The 20,128-nt window shown below is 37.9% G+C and overlaps 4 protein-coding genes across 7 annotated transcripts in view; 2 read left to right on the top strand and 2 right to left on the bottom strand.

Moving 5' to 3' along the window:
* Positions 1-13,512, bottom strand: part of LOC106655771 — a 28,169-nt gene extending 14,657 nt beyond the window's left edge. Inside the window, exon 1 of one of the 3 annotated variants that reach the window (XM_023463597.1) lies at positions 12,937-13,512. The gene's annotated coding sequence lies outside the window, so the exon portion shown is untranslated. Of the gene's footprint in view, positions 1-12,932 lie in introns of all 3 variants that reach the window. The other 2 variants (XM_014376326.2, XM_023463596.1) reach the window with 2 other exon arrangements.
* On the top strand, positions 7,285-9,234 carry LOC111694664 (ankyrin-1-like). Its single transcript, XM_023463592.1, has 2 exons — positions 7,285-7,390; positions 7,553-9,234. Exons 1-2 carry the CDS (start codon positions 7,285-7,287, stop codon positions 9,232-9,234), a joined length of 1,788 nt encoding a protein of 595 aa, XP_023319360.1.
* A 107-nt stretch (positions 13,513-13,619) lies between the features above and the next one.
* LOC106655768 (FGGY carbohydrate kinase domain-containing protein) lies at positions 13,620-20,052 on the top strand. 2 transcript variants are annotated; one of them, XM_014376321.2, is made up of 12 exons: positions 13,620-13,939; positions 15,940-16,136; positions 16,933-17,186; positions 17,255-17,366; positions 17,455-17,692; positions 17,772-17,899; positions 17,967-18,149; positions 18,232-18,439; positions 18,509-18,659; positions 18,772-18,846; positions 18,907-19,184; positions 19,267-20,052. In XM_014376321.2, the coding sequence occupies exons 3-12, from the start codon at positions 17,010-17,012 to the stop codon at positions 19,349-19,351; spliced, it is 1,635 nt and encodes a 544-aa protein (XP_014231807.1). In that variant the 5' UTR covers positions 13,620-13,939; positions 15,940-16,136; positions 16,933-17,009; the 3' UTR covers positions 19,352-20,052. The 2 variants fall into 2 exon arrangements, with proteins under 2 accessions (XP_014231807.1, XP_014231809.1); XM_014376323.2 differs by having other exon boundaries at positions 15,926-16,136.
* LOC106655770 lies at positions 13,923-15,706 on the bottom strand. The gene is made up of 4 exons (XM_014376325.2): positions 15,288-15,706; positions 14,605-14,762; positions 14,356-14,525; positions 13,923-14,285 (listed from the first exon to the last, which is right to left on the bottom strand). The coding sequence occupies exons 1-4, from the start codon at positions 15,305-15,307 to the stop codon at positions 14,148-14,150; spliced, it is 486 nt and encodes a 161-aa protein (XP_014231811.1). The 5' UTR covers positions 15,308-15,706; the 3' UTR covers positions 13,923-14,147.
* Positions 20,053-20,128: the final 76 nt, after the last annotated feature.

Here is a 20,128-nt window from a genome sequence, read left to right as displayed (position 1 = left end):
AACGCACACACGCGATATTCTCTCTCAGAGGCACTCAAACGTGGTAAATATATCGCCCGACACAGAAACTTCGGGAGCAACGACAACCGAATGCCATTAAGGGTCGACCTGTGAAAGTGTACGTGTACGTGTGTGAGTCTGAGTGTTTTGTGTATTTTGTCTTAAAATGGAGACAAATACAATATACCGTTCGATGCGACGATAAGAAAACAATTGGGACGAAGTGTCGGTTAAGAGTTCGTCCGCACTTGGGTTTGAGAAAAAATAAAGCTCGTCTCTTCATTCTTTTTTGAACTTTTCTGAACTAAACATACATTATTTGTTGTTACGCGTTCTCAAATCGGATACATTTTATCTACAGCTTTATAGTAATGCGAGCGATTATGGAAGTCTTTTTATGATTTATCCATCACACATTTTTTATCCACCACAATTATAACGCGCAAAAAGATTATGATCATTCAGAAGGTAAAAGACCATTAAACGAGCGACAAAATTAAATACTACGAATACATTCAATGTCGCTTTATAGAAGTCTATAAATAGTGTAAAAATATTGTAGCGTGGGCAATGCGCGAACTTCGTCGAAAAGAAAAAAATCAACAAACAAAGAGGAAAAGAAAGAAGCCATCGGAAGAGACGAAAATCTTTTTCTATCTTTGCAGTGCGTGTAGCTGCAGCTGCGACGAAAAAAAATATCTATATAATCCACATTGGGTCTAAGTATATGCGACACAGCACGCATAAGGCAAGAAGCCACAAACACGTCACAACGGGTAGCAGTAGCAGTAGTAGCCAAAGGTGTATATATCGGGAATTCGTTCTTCGGAGCTCGGACATTCTACCGAGGCCATTTACCGAGGAGGGGTTCCATGCTGCCATACTGACGAATTATAACATCGGACTTTCCTTTTTTCTCTTCACAGTATGTATCGACACCCCTCGACACTTTTACTTTCTTTCGTTGTATCGCAATGCTACGAAAAAATATGTGACTTTCTCATTTTACACCCTTCTTTCGGAAAATCAATATTTAATTTTTTGCTTTTTCCCTTACTATTCTATACGGGAAAGTTAGGAATAAATGTGCTAAGAAAAAATGAGTTGTCCTTTGACTTCAGACAGATTGAAATTCATTTTACAGAACTATAAACAAAATTAGAATAAAATTATTAATTGAAGATTCACTTTTATTTGGCAGAATAAGTATCGATGTTGTCTCCGATGTCAACCAGTGCGCGTGTGAACACATATGGTGTGATTAATGGTGTTGAAATCAAAGCGTCGTAAATATTTAGACAGCAAATGCGGACATGCTTTATGTTGTTTTTCATTCACTGCGCAAGCATCAAACAAAAGCGTTGAGAAGAATTATTCGCTCGATAATAATATTTTGAGCTTAACGCTAAAACTCTATTTATGGAAGAGAAACATTTATAACCATCGGAATAATTTCAAAGTAAAGTAGACCAAATGACAGATTCATGAATGAGATTCAATTGGTTTGGGCCAAGATGCATGCGAGCAGCACTATTATTGGAAAGCACAGCTGATTAAGTAATATACTTGCACGATGCGCTCGTTAACGCGGAGATTGGTATGAATTCCGGCTTCGTTTTGGCGATTTTCACCTACTTGCATGGATAATTAAATTTTTAATTAACCGATGACTGAGCGATGAGTGAAGAAGAACGAGACATTTTTATCGTTATTATTTTTTACGCTAGGAGAACTTTTCAGGCCTTTGTAAGAATCATTAAAAAAAAACTAAATTAAATTTTTATATTTATAAAATAAATCTATAATAAGCCACCGAATGCAACAAGTGAACGAGCAAGTGCATTTATTTTCAGCCTGTACAGCTCAAAGGTAATTGCGAAGTACTTATTTTTAAATTCAAGATCAAAATTGGCCAGCAAAAACGAGAGACGATATGGTAAATACATTAAAGTGCGCGCAGTCATGCAAGCCCATTAAACCATAATATCCGAGCAGTGGTATAGACGTTGCAAGGCTCAAGGCTCTGTATACGCTCATGTGTTCATTATGTATACTGCAACAAAGCAAAAAGTCTGCACCTGATAAAAGTACATTGACACGCGAGTGCACAGCACACATGTGTTGCCGCTCGCGGTCACGTATTATATGCGATCTTTTTCCCTTCTTGGGTGTGCGAGGGTTTGCCTTTTTTCTGTTATGGAAAAATTTTCCATAGGGAAAGTTTCACTGGATCAATAGGTGTGGACTTTTCAATCGAAAGAAAGACCAGATTTACTCAAAAGCGTCCGAGTGAGTTTGTACATGTTTTTTTTTTCGAGTATAAAAATGAGAACAAAACAAGTTTCATCGCAAACACTACACGGAACTTTCATTCGTGCTGTCGATTCTCACCGTATGGTGCAAAATTCAGTGGTTGCATTCAAAACGTCAAAGATTACAAATCCAACGATGTCACTGGAAATTTTCTCTCGAATGTATTATACAGTACGTGTGCGTGAGACGACTATCGCGTTTTCTTTCTCTCTATCTCTCTCTACGTTTATAATTACTATTATGACTCGTTACGTACGATTGTCACGCATTTCTTACGTTCCTGCAGTTCCAAATAAAAATGTCGTCTGTACGGAATTGAAAAAGAAAAAAGATATAAGCGCGTCATCTCGCGGAGTAGGCTATTCTCCTCGTCCTGAATCGTGACGATATGTTTATGGATTAATAACAAAAAAATTTCTCTCCGGCTCTCGTGCAGCGGCTATTTGATAAAAATAAATCCTCACCGAGGGGCAGCCTAGCTTTCCCTGCGCCGTGTTCTTTCATCAGCGGCAAGTGACGCGTGTCCGCGCTAAACGCCGTCTTCTTCGCGCTCTCGAACGTTAATAACAATATAACGAGACTTGAATACAGAAACACGATTGCATCCCGGCGTTATCGCGCGTAAACTTAAATCAACTTATGGAGAGACGGGCATAAAAAAAATGACGAAGAAGATTTTTCAAGTAAAAAAAGGAAACAAGTTATGTTACAAGTTTTCGCGATACGCTCTCTTAACGTGCTTCGGAGCAGCAGCTCGCAGCACACATTTGTGCGTCTGCGCGTAATATTTATATTTTCCATATATAAGCAGCGCATCTTGAAGCGCAGAAATTGCGGTGCACAGACGTAGGTATACTGTATACGCTCGTACGCGCACATGCTAACGCATGAAATTATCAACATCGCGCGGCTGCGGATGTTAAGTCCCACGTGCTTTGTCAATCACATGCTAGACTACGCGCTCTGCGTACGATTATGTGCGGTAGACGCGCGCACGGAAAAGGATTACATATGCGGCGCTACTTTGCGGAAGCTGCTGCTATATATACGTATATGTATATGCCTGGGTTCGATGAACTTGAGTTTACGCGCAAGGATATGGTCGACCTTGAAGGAAAAAAAATGAAAGATGGAAAGAAAGAAGGTAACTTCGAGGCCGGAGAAAAAACACTCCTTTGCGTCTTCAACGGCATATAATATTACAAACGCCGCTTGAGATTTTACCAAGAGATTTTCGTGTTTTGTGCCTGATGGTTGTAGTTTATCAAAAAAAAAACATTGAAATTCGCGCGACAAACGTCGAAAGGTGATTAGGAATTTTTATGTTTCGTTCCACTGAGCTGTGTTGCGGATGCGATGATACGGTAAATGCGGAGTACACACGACGATATCTTCTAGCGATTTTCAGAATTATTCCTTACGCGCGCGCAAATGTATTGGGAAAGTCCGTCCTACTTTCTCAGCTTTTGATACGATGATGTTTTAATGAATTGATTCAGCGGTGTGTTGTTATTTTTTTTCGTCAGGCTAAGAGACGATTATCGCTCGATCGACCGTCCGAAAGTGGTGTGGAAGGCCGGGGGAAGAGGGACCTGCGATATAATGAATTATAATAAACTCGCATACATTTTAAGAAGTTGCGCTTGTAATAACGTACAAGAGTTGGTAATTTAACGCTGCTAATTGTATAATACGTTTAAAATCTTGATAAAGTCAGAAGAAATTGAGAAGCGCGCGCGAACCAGCCAGCCAGCCTAAATCGTGTAAGCTTTAATACGTTTAATCTTCTACGTAGCATCTTGGTGGATCTAATATCTCTCTCACTTGCTCGCTGGCTAGGAGATTAAAGTTGATTTATTGAAAACGTTATAATGTATTCGCGAGGAAAATTGATTATTTAATCAGCGGATTCCCACGAGTTCATCTTTACCTGCGATCTCGATGTATTTTTCGTTTACAAGTGCATAAACACATGTACCTGGATTGTGCAGTGCATTGTACAGTTAAAAGGACCTACCGCACACGACTACGTATATCTATAAAATACATGATTATAAGGGCTCTCTCGATAACAATGACACAAGAGAATCGAGAGGACAGAAGCACTGCGTGTGGTAGGTAGATAGTAATACGATACACGTATTATATACATTCCCGCAGCATCCGCAGTGGCTTTGCTCGTTTCTCCTTCAACTTCCTGCTGCTGCTGCCTATATAGTACATGTGTGTGCAAGCTCGAACAAAATAAATAATTACTGACTGCGGTACGTAGCATCTGCGCAGACGTTTGATTTTGCGTTTCTCTCTCTTCTCCCTCTGATCTTTCTCTCGGGCACAAATAAGCCCCCACGCGCAAGCACAAACGGATCCTTTGAACGCCAAAAAGCTTTTTTCCTCCTGTGCGGCTATATACGATAACCTTGGAGCAGTGAATGACGGAGGGTTCCAAATACATGTGAGAGGGCTGTTGTACGAGCAGCCGCTGCGGGCGCACGAGCTTCGTTCGACAAATATGTCTCGAAGAACTTGAGCTCGCTGTTGTACAAAAACATCCAAGTCGGACGTACATGCATCGACTGCGGCTAAATGGTATCGATGAGTTGTCTATGCTTTTAACGCGTAAGAGTTGAAAATGTGCCGAGTTTGTTTATCGTTTCCCATTCGGAAGAGAATATAGACCCTTCTCGTGTGCGCGTAGCGCCCGATGGAAGTTTATCGGTCTGGCAGTTATTTCGGGCGCCTCGCCATGACTTACTGAATTTTAATTGAAAATTATTTCTATCCCTTTTTGATAGCGCCTCAGGACGTAATCATAAAGTACGCGAACGAACGAAAAAAGCAGCAGACTCGAGGAGCAGTCATAAATTGTTATAATCCAAAAACCGCTGAAATGTGGTCATCTCTGCAGTCAATTTCCACTCGACAAAAAAACGCTTGATTCGTCTCGTCGTGGCTCGTACTATTATTTCTTTTTTTTTATCGCTGGGCTCATATATATAATACGAATTGCGTGAATTATGACAAACACATGAGCTGCCTGTATACAGCCCAAGTCTCTTTCTCTTTCGACTTTACCAGCCGCAATGGCAATTACTCACCGAGCGATGTTCTCTCGTCGCGTTCTCGACTTCAAGTGAAATTGAACAGAACGTTTAAATATATATGGGTAAGGCTCAGAATTTTTTAAATAAACCTGCGCTCGTGTGTCACCGATCTTGACGCGCTTTCGGTATGTTATAGTACATGGTAAAAAGGTCCCAAAACCAAAATTTTAGACCCCCTCCCCCTCCTACCCCCCTTCACCCCTATAAACGTCCATATTCTATCTATATTTTTCCTGAAGGCCTGAAGCAATTAAAAAATCTGAAAAAATTCACAAAAATACTTTTCAATAAACTGAACAACCTTGAATTTTTTCAGATTATTTGAGTGCTTCAGGCCTTCAGAAAAATTATTGAAAATTTTGAAAATTCATGTACGGCGCTACGATGCAATACAAAGCCCGATCTTTTTTTTACTCATTTTTGGCATTAAAATACATAACCTCAAATTTTTTCAGATTTTTTCAGAAAGAACTCTGACGTCTAGAGCCGAAAAACCCCATTTTTTAACGAAAATAATTTTTTTAGGACGATACAAAGCCTTGAAAAATCTGGAATAGTTATTCATGTAACAAGTGCCCAAAAGGCGTTTTTGGGCACGAGTGTGCGAAAAAAGACACGACTGCCGGCTACACACTGTGCGCAAAAAGCTGGGCACGTGTTGCATACAAAATTTTATGCAATAGTAGGCGAAAAATACGTTCATTTAAATGAGTCATTTTACCGCACACCCGTGTCCAAAATGAGGCATTTTACCGCACACAAGTGTCCAAAAACGCTTTTTGCGCACTGAAAAATGTGCTAAAAAAGACATTTTTCGTCATACTATCGCATACAATTTTTTTTCTCGTTTTCTTCATCGAAATATATTACCTTGAATTTTACCAAATTTTTAAATTGAAGGCGATAGCATCTATGGCTGAAAAACGCGTTCATCACAATTACATTATTTTTCAAATTTCTTTGGAATTTCGCTCGAATCTTTGTTATGCTCTAGAATGAGCTAAGAAGCTCCAATCGAAATTTTGCGACGGTCAAAATTTATAAAAATTTGACAAGGAATTCGAAAAAAATTTTTTCAAATTTTTTTACCGAAACCTCTGGGTTCTAGGAACCGTTTTTCATAAAAAAAGCGTTTTTTAGCCATAGATGCTATCGCCTTCAATTAAAAAATTTGAAAAAATTCAAGGTAATATATTTCGATGAAGAAAACGAGAAAAAAAATTTTCCAGATTTTTCAAGGCTTCGTATCGTTCTAAAAAAACGATGACATACGAGCGCAGGTGTATTTAAAAAATTCTGAGCCTTACCCATATATATATGGCCGATATTTTTTTTCTGAGTACTTGTTACAGTAATCATTTTTAACTCTTTATTCAATAGGTATAGACTAATTGCTTCGAGGGTGATGATGTAACGATAAAAATATTGCAATGAAATTTTCATGAATAACGGAAATATTCACTTTGCCACTGGCCCCATCGTGTTGGCTTTCTTTGGTTCGAAAAAATTGACTCGTCGTACACTCGAAGAGTTTTTTACGCCGCGCATGCGTAGATGCAGGTCGAATACCTATACCAAGTCTTGGACCATATTCAAATTCGGTGAAAGGTGAAATCAGCCTTATGGCATCATCTCTGCTGCGTCGTGTAGGTATTACTTACTGTCTTACTCCCACATGTGCGCGTCTAAGTTCTAGTATTAAATAGTTTCGACCATGTGGTTAGATCGTAGTGCGTATAGTAGTCGGTACATGTAATAATACTATAGCGTAAGTAACAAAGTGAGCACTGCAGAAAGGGATTAACGGTGAAAAATAATTTATACTATCAGTGTTTTAGTGTTGCATGTCTATAGGCGCGTAGAAAAAATGTCCGAAACCCGAGGCGAAGTTCCAATTCGCGAAGAATCCGAGCAGCTTCTCTCGGAGACCGCAAAGAACTGCAACTCAGATAACGACAACAAACAACAAGACGGCAAGCCATTGTCGCGTTTAACGCATTTTCGTATAGCCTGCCAACATGGCTGTTATAACGACGTCAAGAAATTTCTCGAGCTCGGCCAGGTGGACCCTAATCTCCTCGTGCCCGAAACGGGCGATTCCCCGTTACACTTGGCTCTGAACAACGAAAGAGAAGAAGTGGCCGAACTGCTGCTGAGAAGTGGCGGCGATCCAAATTTAGCCAACGCAGATGGATCGACTGCTCTGCACCTGATTTGCTCCAAAGGCCTCGTTGACTTGGCAAAGATATTATTCGAGGTCAGCCAAGAAAATAATCGACCAGTGCAGGTCGATGCCCGGGACAAGTTCGGTAATACTCCATTGCTCTTGGTTGTGGACGATGCCCACAGGTATTTAAGACTGAAAGAAATATATAAATACGTTGAGAGTCCTCTAAAACATGCATACGAGGATTACCGCTTTATGATGCTATGGGTGAAATTTTTAAGGGTGTCGAGAAATGATAAAACAGACCAGATCGAGTATCGTCGTCGTAAAGATTTGGTCCAATTACTGCTGAGACAGGGCGCAGATTCGAATTTGGCCAATGCGGACGGACTGACTCCTCTGCACTGCATTTGCAAGGATTATTATGATGATGACCGACGCTTGGCGCAGCTATTATTTGAGAATGAATTAAATCAGCCATGTCGGGTTGACGCCCAAGACAATTTGGGCAACACACCACTGCACTTGGCCCTGAAATACGACAACATTGACGTGGCCGAATTGCTATTGAGAAACGGTGCAAATCCTAATTTGGCCAACGAGGAAGGGTTGACTCCTCTTCATCACATTTGCCAAAGAAGTAGAATTTTCTATTGCATAGAGATTAAATTTCTCAGCATCAATGACGAATTAAATCAACAGGTGCACATCGATGCCCGGGACAAGTCGGGCAACACACCATTGCACTTGGCTTTGCGCCAGAACAACAGGATAGCGGTCAAATCGCTGTTGAAACGAGGTGCTAATCTAAATTTAACTGATGCAGAGGGTTTGACGTCGCTGCATTTGATTTACCTGATGGGTTATCATGGCTGGACGAAGATGTTACTCGAGATCTGTGACGAATTAAATCAGCCGTTGGAGATCGAGGCCCGGGACAAGTTGGGTCGGACACCTCTGCAATGGGCCGTAGCGGGTCTACAGCCGGAAATGGTCGACGTTCTCTTGGATCGTGGCGCCGATCTATCGAACTTCGTATTCCCCACCCAGAGTCATTTCGACGAATGTTCGGTTCTTTTGCAAACTTGGTATGGAAAAGACAAGTTGACATTGTTATTGCAACTATCGTTTGGTGCTCTGGGAGTCATAGAACAGCTTGAGAAAAGAGGATACGAACTGGACCGAAGCAATGTCTTAACTATCATGACATTATTATACGGTAACAATGGATTTTTCGAGAAATCAAAGCAGGAGAGACCGAGAGTTGCTAAAATATGTTGGTACGACGACGAGGAGTTCACGAGCAAAGCGAAAGAGATCATGATAAATTCGACTTATTCACTCTACGACCTGACCCGCATAGAACCTAAAGAGGCCAAGAAAATAACTTTATTTGCGGACTACTTCAAATTCGTGCTCTCGGATAATTTGAATGAATTTTCTAAACCACTGAGCGAGGCTTGTATCTCTGTATCTCTGTATCTCTTTGAGAAACTATCCAGAGGATTTTTTCAGGAATGGGCAATGGATCCTTTCTGGGTACTGATACACTATCGACTTCCGGTTGAGATATGCGAAATTATTCTCGAGAAACTAGAGAATCAAGATTTATGCAATATTTGCTTGGCGGTGAAACTCCAAAATTCGTGATGGCAATTAGCATATTTGCTGTATTTCCAATGTATGATGTTATTCAATTAATCTAATAAGCCAATTTTCCATGTCATTTAAATAAATAATTTGAAAAAAATTAATTTCAATTAATATCTTGGATTTTAATGTTTTGGTTTCAATTTTATTTCTCACGTATGAATCAATAACATTCCCATACTTACCGGCCGTTCTCTGCACAGATGATACATTAGTTACAAATGCGTGTGCAGACTAAACTTCTACTGTCCAAACCCAGAAGAGACAAGAGTTATATGCGAAGTGACGTTTTTTTAATTAAAAGAAGGTGTTTTTCATTGAAATAAGAATATTTTTCATTAAGGTAATCTATTTAAGAGTCAGATCGAAGCTCATACCTAAATATAGCATGTAGATAACCTCAATTTTTGTTTAGGCGTGATTTAGCTCAGATTTGCGAATATGGATCGTAAATCTGATCGACATAAAGCTCTAAGAAGTTGTGAATGTGGATATGACAAGACTAAACGGAGGATAGCTAAAGATGAAAAACACGATCAAGTTATGGCTAAAGTCCCCAGAATTGGTAAATATTTTCCAACGGTTTCTTCGGATTCATCTCGTGCAAATCTGAATTCCTTTCAAAATTCGAATGCTGGAAAATTTATTACTGCTTTTTAAATCGAATCTAAAAGTTTTTACAAATACTATTTATTCATTTTTATTCACTATTTTAATAGGATCCTCCTGATCTAAATGAAAGGCTTTCGTCTGTATCTATAGAACCGTCGTCGTCGTCGTCGTCGTCGTCGTCGTCGTCAGTACAAGCAAATTTGGAAACACGAGATGTTTGATTTTATTACTATCAGCTAAGCAATTCATCGGAGGTACTCTGAGATCAATAATTTCAACAAAATAAAGAATTGTAGAGTTAGGCTCAAATTATAAGGATCAGACTGAGTACTGACATACTTGCTTCTATTTATACTTTAGAAAAAAGTATTGGCTAAATATGTCTAAAAATTCAGTACGGAAAAAGTGAACTTCTTGGATTATTTTCGATTTGGCCCTCAATGTTTGATGGCAATTTTCTCGGTGAAAATTGGATAATTCGGAAAATCTGTTACTACCATAAAAATATGAGGAAATTTCCTATCGAATATGGTAGTCAATTAAATTTTTTAGATGAGTTTGGATGCTCTTTCAACGACTTGAAAATCGAGTAATAAGTCGTATTTGCGTGAAAAGATGACTTTTCGGCGTCTAAAACACATAAGTGCCCTGAAAAAAAAGAACTATTTTCAAATTTCAAGTTCACGCGTTTTTTCTCACTCCTGGTCCAGGAGTCCTGGAGGTCCTAGGATCAATTTGCGGGGGTCCAGGCCGCTGGGCAGGCAAAAATAATTTTACCTTTTTTTGTTAACGAAACGGAATTTTATTTTGAGATTTGACCATATGAGGAGCGTGGAGTGACGCTGCTCTCGTCTGCCATAATTGCCATTCGGAGCGCGACACGCGCTCTTCGATGAATGCATCTCGAAAAATTGTCAAGTCGAGCAACAACAGATGTGGGGGTAATGCAACACGGCGTGAGAAGGACGCGAGCTGAATATCCTAGAAGCAAGCGAGTTTGTTATTATCTTTCAAGTCCAGGCTAATGCCCCTTTCGATACAAACTTTCTCGATAAAAATTTCCTCGCGATGCGCACCACACAGACACGCCAATGATTTAAAATGAATCGTGTGTGCGGTGCATCGAGTGCTGCAACTCGCCCATAAGCCATATGTACACAGGCGCGCGCTACGCACGATGGCAACTCGAGCGTGCGAGCAATTTATAATGCTCTCGCGCGCGCGTTCATTCGCCGCAATATTATCGAAGCCACGGAGATTTGGAAAGTAATAATTTTGAAACTATAGGCACCATCGAACGAGATTGATAATTTGTAAGTGTAACGATCAACTGGTCGGATTATTCTGTAGAGAATATATGGTGTACACGAGTGTGAAATGCTTCGTACGTATACGTATATGGGGGAAGGAGGACGGGGGGAGAGGAATCAATTCGGTGTAGTGCGCGCGATAGCGAGAGTTTCAAGTGCAGCTCGTCTATGTGTATGTGTGTGTATAGAGTGCAGTGCCAAGGGTGAGCCAGATGTAGGTATAGGGTATAATGTACGCGGCGCGTTATTATTACCCAACGAAACGCGAAAAGGGAAAAATGGGCCGAGGGTGTAATGTAGGAAAGTTTAGCCTTAACTCGGCAACTGCTTGGGTGTCTCTGTGTGTGCATACGTTGCAGCACTCCGTACTTATTCTATACCTATATGTGCGGCATTATGATTCGCGGGCGACTGTAACAACACGTGCTGCTACTTCTGTTGCTGCTGCTGCTGCTGCTGTTGCTGCACAAAAGGGGAAATGTGCGTTATTCGAATGAACGCGCGTGTATTATAAATGTGTGTATGTACGAATATCGCCCGCGGTGTAATACCAGGCAGAGGCAGTTGTGCTGCGAAATACGAAAACGTCGTGCGATCACGAAACCACGATTTTCTCCTCTACGTATTATCGCAGCACAGTATGTATTTTGTTTTATGTATCATACATGAGAACGGATAGCAAAGAACGCCGCAAGTTCGAGCAAAGCTCCGACCAGGCTCAATTTCGACATTGACGAAGGAAACGGAGAAGAAATATATATTGCGTATTTCGCCGACGACAGTCACGCAGAAAAAACCTCTATTTTCTTAGCTTTGGAGGCGACAAACTCAATTTCGGAGCGCGACGATGTCGAAACTCGTACCGACGAAAAAAAGTCGAACAAGAAGAAGAAGAAGGAGAAGATAAGCGAATGTTTTGAATTAGGAGCCTTGGCTAAATTCGAATTAATCTATATCTTTCTAGATGTATAAAAGCGTGTTTCTCATTGACGCTTCGGGTGGCCTGTCCGAGACCTTCTGGCTTTATGGAACGAGACGTTTGTTTACCTCGAAATCGACAAAATGAAAAAACGGAGCAGCAAAGCGATAAAAGGCCGAATCCGTCGAAAATTCTTATCGTATTATTATGTACTTTTTAGCGTCCTTATTCGAATAACTCGTTATAAAACTTAACTCTGCTGTCAGTCCTGAGCCACATACGCACGATCACGAAATTCTGGCGTACACCTATATACCGCAGGTACCGGCTCTCTTGCTCCTTCTCGCTCTCTCCGTTTCCCTCCCTTTTTGCGCGCAGGTATGTATAGGTGTATACCTGTGTAGACGCACACCAGTTCGCAAGTAACATATAATATGCGCGTATAACCCTCACACACGACACACAAATATTTAACGTATACGTATACACACGCGTGTATACATAGGTCTACCGAAATATTGACGCGGGTGCGTGCGTTGCGTTCCTTCGTGTATATAATACGCACACAAGTATATAGCTATACGTCCTGTACCTTTTATTCGATATACACACTCGACAAATTCAGGTATTGTAACTCACCGTGTCGTCTTATAATGCGCGGGCCCTAAGCCAAGGACAACGGAGGGAGGAAACGAACGATCGACGACCAACGACAAAAACAAACGCCAATCTCGAAAAACGAGTCATTCTCGCGGACGGATGAGTAATCGAACTCGACAAAAAAAACATGCATCTTTCGAACGTGCCGATAGTCATCTCTCGACCCGATAATAATACATGTAAGCCGTGTGTAGTACCTACTTTTTAGGGCGATCCTTGCATGCCCGCGCTCCAGCCTATCTTCCTCGTTGTCGTCCACTGTCGGTGGCGGCAGCGGCGGCCATGAGGTTAGGGAGAACGAGAGAGAGAGAGAGAAGAAAAAACGCGAGTCCTTGCAAGACTGTGCAGCACAGACCAATCCTTGGCAAGCAGCCAAAAATCCTCGCGAGACTTCCTCGTGCGTCCCTCGATGACTTTCGTACGAGTTTGTATATGTACTTGTATGTGCGATCCTGATCAGATCGATTGTCGATGTGTGTTATATATTCTCCTGTATATCTTCGCAACACACTGCAGGATATGTCGATTAATAAACTCACTGTGCAAGATTCGTGCGAAAACACTCGTTTTTTTCGTATAACTTGCCGAGTGCTCGTGCTCTTTATTAACAAAAAAAAAGTAAACAAAAACTCATTAACCGAGATTCAATTTTTTGAAACAAACGTGCAAGCAATAATGCAACAGAAATACTGTGCGTGATGTGCTGCACTGCATACACAAGCGGGGGGGAGAACGTGCGTGCGAATATTCGAATCGTCTGTTCGCCGCGGGTAACGAACGCATACTGAAAAGAGCGAAACAGCGCGCGCGTATGCGAGCCTCTTTTCGAGTCGCACCAGGCGAGTTCCCTCGCTCAGTCGCCGCGCGCGCGATGGACTGCTTGTATCCCAACTCATGGGCCACGGCTCGCATCATGCGAGAGCGCGCTTGAACTGCCGTAACGGCGCAGCAGCTGTCTTAATAGCTGTCAGTTTGTTGTGTTGTTGTATTCTCAAGTTTGTATTGAAATTCAAAAACTTTGCCGAACAAAAATTATTAAGAGACCCTTTCGTCGGCCTATTCACTTCTTATTGCATAACTCAGTAGCTTTAGAGGACGAACTAACAGGAGTATCTATCAAATGGAAATATTTCATTCTACTGCAAATTATTATGTTAATTATGATAAAGCAAGTGTAATCAAACTTCTTTTTTAAAACTTGAAGGTATAATCTTTTATTATAAAAATCAATGATATGTTCTTCTAGTCATTTTTGATAGCTTCTGCTACCAACATTTCATATATAAATATATTCATTTATAAGTATAATAATAATTTAGTAGCTCTCAACATCGCTGTCAAGGGCCAATTTCTTCTATATATTTATAATACTGGCCTACATTCATATCACAGATATGACATGATAAATTGCACTATGTTGCTGCTTTACTGTTAAAAAAATCTTGCCATGAAGGCATCATCGTGTACATCAGAGCTTCTTCCAATTCTGACTTTTGACTCTCAGTTTTTGCATCGCTGTAAATTTCTTCCATTTTCTTCTCTTGATAATTCTGATAAAAATAAGATGAATGTAATTTAAATTTTAATTAAATACTACTATCTTAAAGTTTTGATACTTACTTTAACATACATAAAACAGTGTTTCAATGTTCCTCCAATATACAAAATTTTAACATGCACTTCTTTACCGCTTATTTCAGTAATCTTTGGTAACACCTTTAAGATGAATTCATGTGGTCCATGGCGAGATCTTACAAATGCAATCCTTGTAAAAGCATTGAAATATTTGGCTAAAATTATAAGTAAAGATTATTGCAATTATAAGCTTGAAATACTTAATTGAGTTGATAATTTAAATGTTGCTCTTACCTGTAAAACCTGCTTTAATGGACGCACTACCTAGATCTCCATACATTTGAGAACATTTTTTATTTATGGCATCATGAATTGCACCATTTTTTATCTTCCAAGCTATAGGCCTTTTCTGATCTAATTTTGTTTTTTCTGTGATTTTGACAATGATATACCTAGAATGATAATTTACCAATATAATAACAATTATTTTGAGTGTTTCAAAAGTTATTATTCTAGAAAAAAAACATGTTGGTTTTAATCATAAAACATTTTTAGCATTTAAAAATGCATGAACACTATTCAGAAAATTAGATTTAAGATCTATTTGAAAATGGGTTCGGAATTTCTCATAAAAATAACTACCATTCTTACTACAACTAGTATCAATTTTTTATTCTAAACATTTTTAGGTTAGAATTATCGAATAAATCTGTCAAAAAAAAAAGTCTCAATGCAAAGTTATAGCACCTTGGAAACAAATATTTGGTTCAAAATCTTGTAGAATCAATATCATCTATATATTTAAGTATTTAGACCAAATAAAGGTTACCTGTACGTCGAGGTACTATTTACCGCTTCAAAGTATCAAACACTTCTCACAAATTTAAATGGCATTTACGTCAATAAACAGTCGATGGTCAAATAACCAAAAAACACTTGTCAATTGAAAATAGTAAATAAGAGTTGAACAAATTTACCTGTTTTTAAAGCGAACCATGATGACTCGAGGTTACGATTTCGATGGAGTTTGTATTGTACTATGCAAGCGTGCGACGAGCAGACTTCAAATCGAAGTACAGATTTAAATGTCCGTACAACTTTCGAAACGCATAGATATAAAACTTGCAAAGATACGTCCCAAAGTTATATTTACGTCGAAAATGATCGATAAACTATTTCGACCAAATTTTCAGTAGCTTTAATCCCTCGAAAACGTTAAAAAATGGCTCGTATTATATCTGTGCCTCGATGTGCTGCCCGAAGCTCAATACAATGATGATCGATTCAACAGGCGGTGCAGCGCAGCAGTAGAACTGCAACGAGCGTTATAACGAGGCAATGTTTCCAATTCCACGTACCTACTATCTTATAAAAGGGGCCAAGCCCGAAACTTCAACTAGCGAGTGGCGAACGATTTTGTCTGCGCGATCATCACAATAATCACAGTAATAATACGAAAACGCGAAAGAGGCTCGCGAGGGGCGCGCGAGGATTTTGATTTAATAATTGTAAATGTTTATTCATATCACCTAACGATCGAGCTTTCACTCATTTCTCTCGAGCTATTTGTATTGATCGTCGATCTATGTGATCCGTGTTATTTATGTTAATGAAGATGATTAATTACAGCGCAAGATTAAAATGGGCGAGGGAAAAAACTGGCGGGGCGCGTTACATCTGCTTTTATACTGGCTGCTGTATGTAACAAGGCTCGATCTGATTTCTTGTATACACGAAACGAGTTTAATTATAAAAGAGCAGACGAGCCTTCGACAAGGTTCTTCTTCGGAGAGCGATATTGGGACCACTTGGTTTTATTTACTCGGGTAAGTAAATTAAAAAATTATAATAGCAAGAATTATTTGTAGTGTGTACGTTAAATTGTTCATAATTTTACTATCATATCGAAATTACTGGATTTGTCATGAAACTTTCACTGGAAAAGCTACATACAAGGACAATCTTTTCAAGTTGAGTTTTGTGAATGGTTTATTTAACATGAGATGCGCGCAACATAATGTTCAATGACAATATAAAATATGCGCATATATATTTTACGGAACTCCAGTGCAATGTCGGTATGTTTAAATACGTAAGTTGCAGAATCGTGGATGCTTGAGAATGATGTAATAAGCCAAGTTTTTTTTTGTTATTCGTTATATCAGCTCTTGATGTTGGGCGCGGATGATTTTATCTTATCGTTTGGACGTGACGGAAAAAACGTCTCGAATAGCGCTTGCTCGTATTCACGTGTGGCGGGAAATGCACTTTTCAATTTTGAATATCTGCGTTTTTAGTATACAGCCCTATTTCTTCTATATAAACCGTTTTTCTTTCAAATATAATAATATACACGAGTTTGATCGATATAATTGTTTCCATCTTAAATGACTTGATGTATCCGCCTTTTTGTCATAATTATTAAAATATGCCTTTTACCCGGCATTAGATTTCAACAATTAAAGATCATAACGCTTTATTGCAAAATAGTTACGTATTTTTTCATTTATTATCTATATGATGAGTTGAGTAACTTTCCAGCCTTATCTAAAAGTCTTGCTCTTTATAAGACTTTTTGCTTTTTGATGATACATTCATTTATATCAAATCATTCTGTTGCAGAGTATGGTGATTTTTACCAGTTGAGTTGTGTGTTACTACTGTACTAAAAAGGAACACAGTTTTATTTTTTCAAAACAATGGATTACTTTGTGGGTGTTGATGTTGGCACTGGAAGTGTCCGAGCTGCTCTAGTTGATTCGCTGGGTAAAATTTTAGAGACTGCTGTAGAACCAACAGTGACATATAATCCTCAAGCATCATTTTATGAACAATCATCTGATAATATATGGACTTCAATTTGTCATGTGGTTAAGGTAACTAAATCAAAAAAAAATTTAACCATCTAATAATTCATTCAAATTTAATTATTGCGTCATTTTAGAAAGTTGTGGCTAGTGTTCCAAAACGTTCTATAAAAGGAATTGGTTTTGATGCCACTTGTTCCCTTGTTGCTATAGGAAAAAATGGATTACCTGTAACTGTTAGCCCTACTGGTACATTTTTACCTCTTTTTCTATCATGAGTTTTTAAAAATTTTTTTGAATGTTCGATGAACTTTTTACAATATTTATTTATTTCCAGGGCTTGATGATCAAAACATAATTTTATGGATGGATCACAGGGCTTCTGAACAAGCCCATTTTATAAATAAATTAGGACATAAATTGCTCAAATATGTTGGAGGAAAGGTATCTCTGGAGATGGAAATTCCAAAACTTTTATGGTTGAAACAAAATCTACCAGAAACTTGGAAAAGAACTGAACTATTTTTTGATTTACCTGATTTTTTAACTTGGAAAGCTACCGGTTGTGAATCAAGGTATTTTTAATAACGCAGCTTTGAACAATAAATTATGCAAGTTGTTTCAAATTTATTGCTTTTTTTATCTTGATTATAGATCATTGTGCTCTTTGGTTTGTAAGTGGAACTATAGCGCTGGACCAAATATCACTAATAATTGGTGTTTTGACTATTTAGAAGAAATAGGATTATCAGATTTAGCAGCTGATAATTACAGAAAAATAGGTACATTTAAATCTGAATAAATAAGAACATGTTACATATAAAATATTGAGCTCAATATATTTCATAGGTCAAATAGTTAAGTCTCCAGGGTCTCCTGTTGGTAATGGATTATCAAGAAAATCTGCTGAAGAATTGAATCTTTTAGAAGGTACACCAGTTGGTGCATCCATTATAGATGCCCATGCAGGAGGTCTAGGTATGCTTGGTTGCTCAGCAAATGATATCTCTTCTGATTTCACAACGAGATTAGGTATAGTTTGAATTTAATTTTGAGTAAGTGAGATAATTTTCATCATTATTTCAAGGTCATATTTATTTCATTTTAATATAAGGTTTAATTTGTGGCACATCTACATGTCATATGGCTGTGAGCAAAGAAGAAATTTTTGTAAATGGGGTTTGGGGTCCTTATTATGATGCAATGGTCCCTGGCTTTTGGTTGAATGAAGGAGGTCAAAGTACAACTGGTAAACTATTAGATCATGTGATTGACAGCCATCCAGCTACATTAGAGATTAAAAAAAAATTGGGGCCAAAACAGTCAGTATTAAATATTTTCGGAGTATCACTTAATGAAGTTAAAGTACTTAATTGAGCCCTTTATTTTAGACATGTGCAAGAGTACATTTCAAATCTTTTAAAAACGTTAGCTGAAAGTCAAAAGTTAAATAATGTAGCATATTTAACTAAAAATCTTCATGTGTGGCCTGATTTTCATGGAAATCGTTCACCTTTAGCAGATCCATCATTGCATGGAATGGTATGATTTAAATAAAATAACGAAGTTCAAATTTTTTATTATAAACTGAAGTATAGAATAAATCCTGCTATAACTTGATCCTTGGTTACATTGATGCTTATTAATTTTACAGATTTGTGGTCTCACCTTATCAACTGATGAAGAGAGTTTAGCAAAATTATATTTAGCAACTATGCAATCATTAACAGTGAGTTAAAGTTCACAATACAATTCGAAATTTTTATTGAAATGATTGGAATTGTTTTAGTATGGTACTAAACACATAATAGAAGCCTTGACAGCTGCTGGACACAATATAAAATCGTTACTAATATGTGGAGGGTTGACTAAAAATCACTTGTTTATTCAAACCCAAGCTGATGTGTTAGGATTGCCAGTTTTGCTTCCAGCTGAAAAGGAATCAGTTTTGCTGGGATCAGCTATTTTAGGAGCATGTGCAGCACAAACATTTTCATCAGTCAATGATGCTATAACAAAAATGGGAGGTTCAGCTATTGTTGTTCATCCCAATCCCGAAACATTTTCGTGAGTAAACTTTTGTTATTTGTTTACAATATTAAATGTGAGATGCATAAGAGTTGAAAAGATTCATAATTTATTATTTTAGATATCACGAAAAAAAGTATCGAGTCTTCAAGAAAATGGTCGATGATCAAAATCAGTACAAAGAATATATGAGGGAAACTTTATAGTTTAAAAAAAGTTTTGTTTATAAAAAATCTATAATTCTTTAAATGCCAGTGAAGTGTATGAAATGAATCTCAAACTTTAAACTATTAAATGTTATTTTAGTAACTATAATAAAGTATAAAATATTTTTACATATTCAATGAAGTATATTACAAATAAAAAGTATCAAATTTAAATTCTCTGTGTTGTAATACTTATTGCTTACATATCACTTTTTAAGAGGCACAAGTGTCATTAATATCATTTTACAATCTCAACTCATTAATTATTTTTAAGACTAAACTTTCATTTTGAAGATTAGATTAAACCTAATCACACATTTTTAGTAATAAGAAAAATTTTACTTAAATACATCATTAGGAGAAATTTTGATTTATTAAAATCGTCGCCCTGGAACATACAGGTATCACTTTAAGGTCAGAGGAAAGAGGTATCTATGTTCTAGGTAAAGATAGGAATTGAGCACTTTTTTGTCTCAGCGTTTATTAAGATATTTTTATGCTCCAGAGCGACGAAATATAATAGAATCTTGTTCATTTAAATAACAATTGTTATATTACTTTGCTTTGGTCATTTTTTGCGAGTTTTGAAAAAATAATTGACTTTTTTTGCATCATAATATTAGAAAGTAACAATCATCATAAAATGTAATTAATCTTCTTATACTATTGAAGAAATAAATAAAAAGTTATCAGATATTAATATTTAAATATTTAAAATAAACTCTGTTTTTTAGATTAAACAAAATAACAATAGTGCAAAATAAAAAAACATATAAT

The sequence above is a fragment of the Trichogramma pretiosum genome, unplaced genomic scaffold, assembly GCF_000599845.2.
Source record: "Trichogramma pretiosum strain Unisexual culture from Peru unplaced genomic scaffold, Tpre_2.0 scaffold76, whole genome shotgun sequence".
NCBI lineage: Eukaryota > Metazoa > Arthropoda > Insecta > Hymenoptera > Trichogrammatidae > Trichogramma > Trichogramma pretiosum.
The sequence above is the reverse complement of the archived record's forward strand: the minus strand, read 5'-3'. Positions and strand labels throughout refer to the sequence as shown.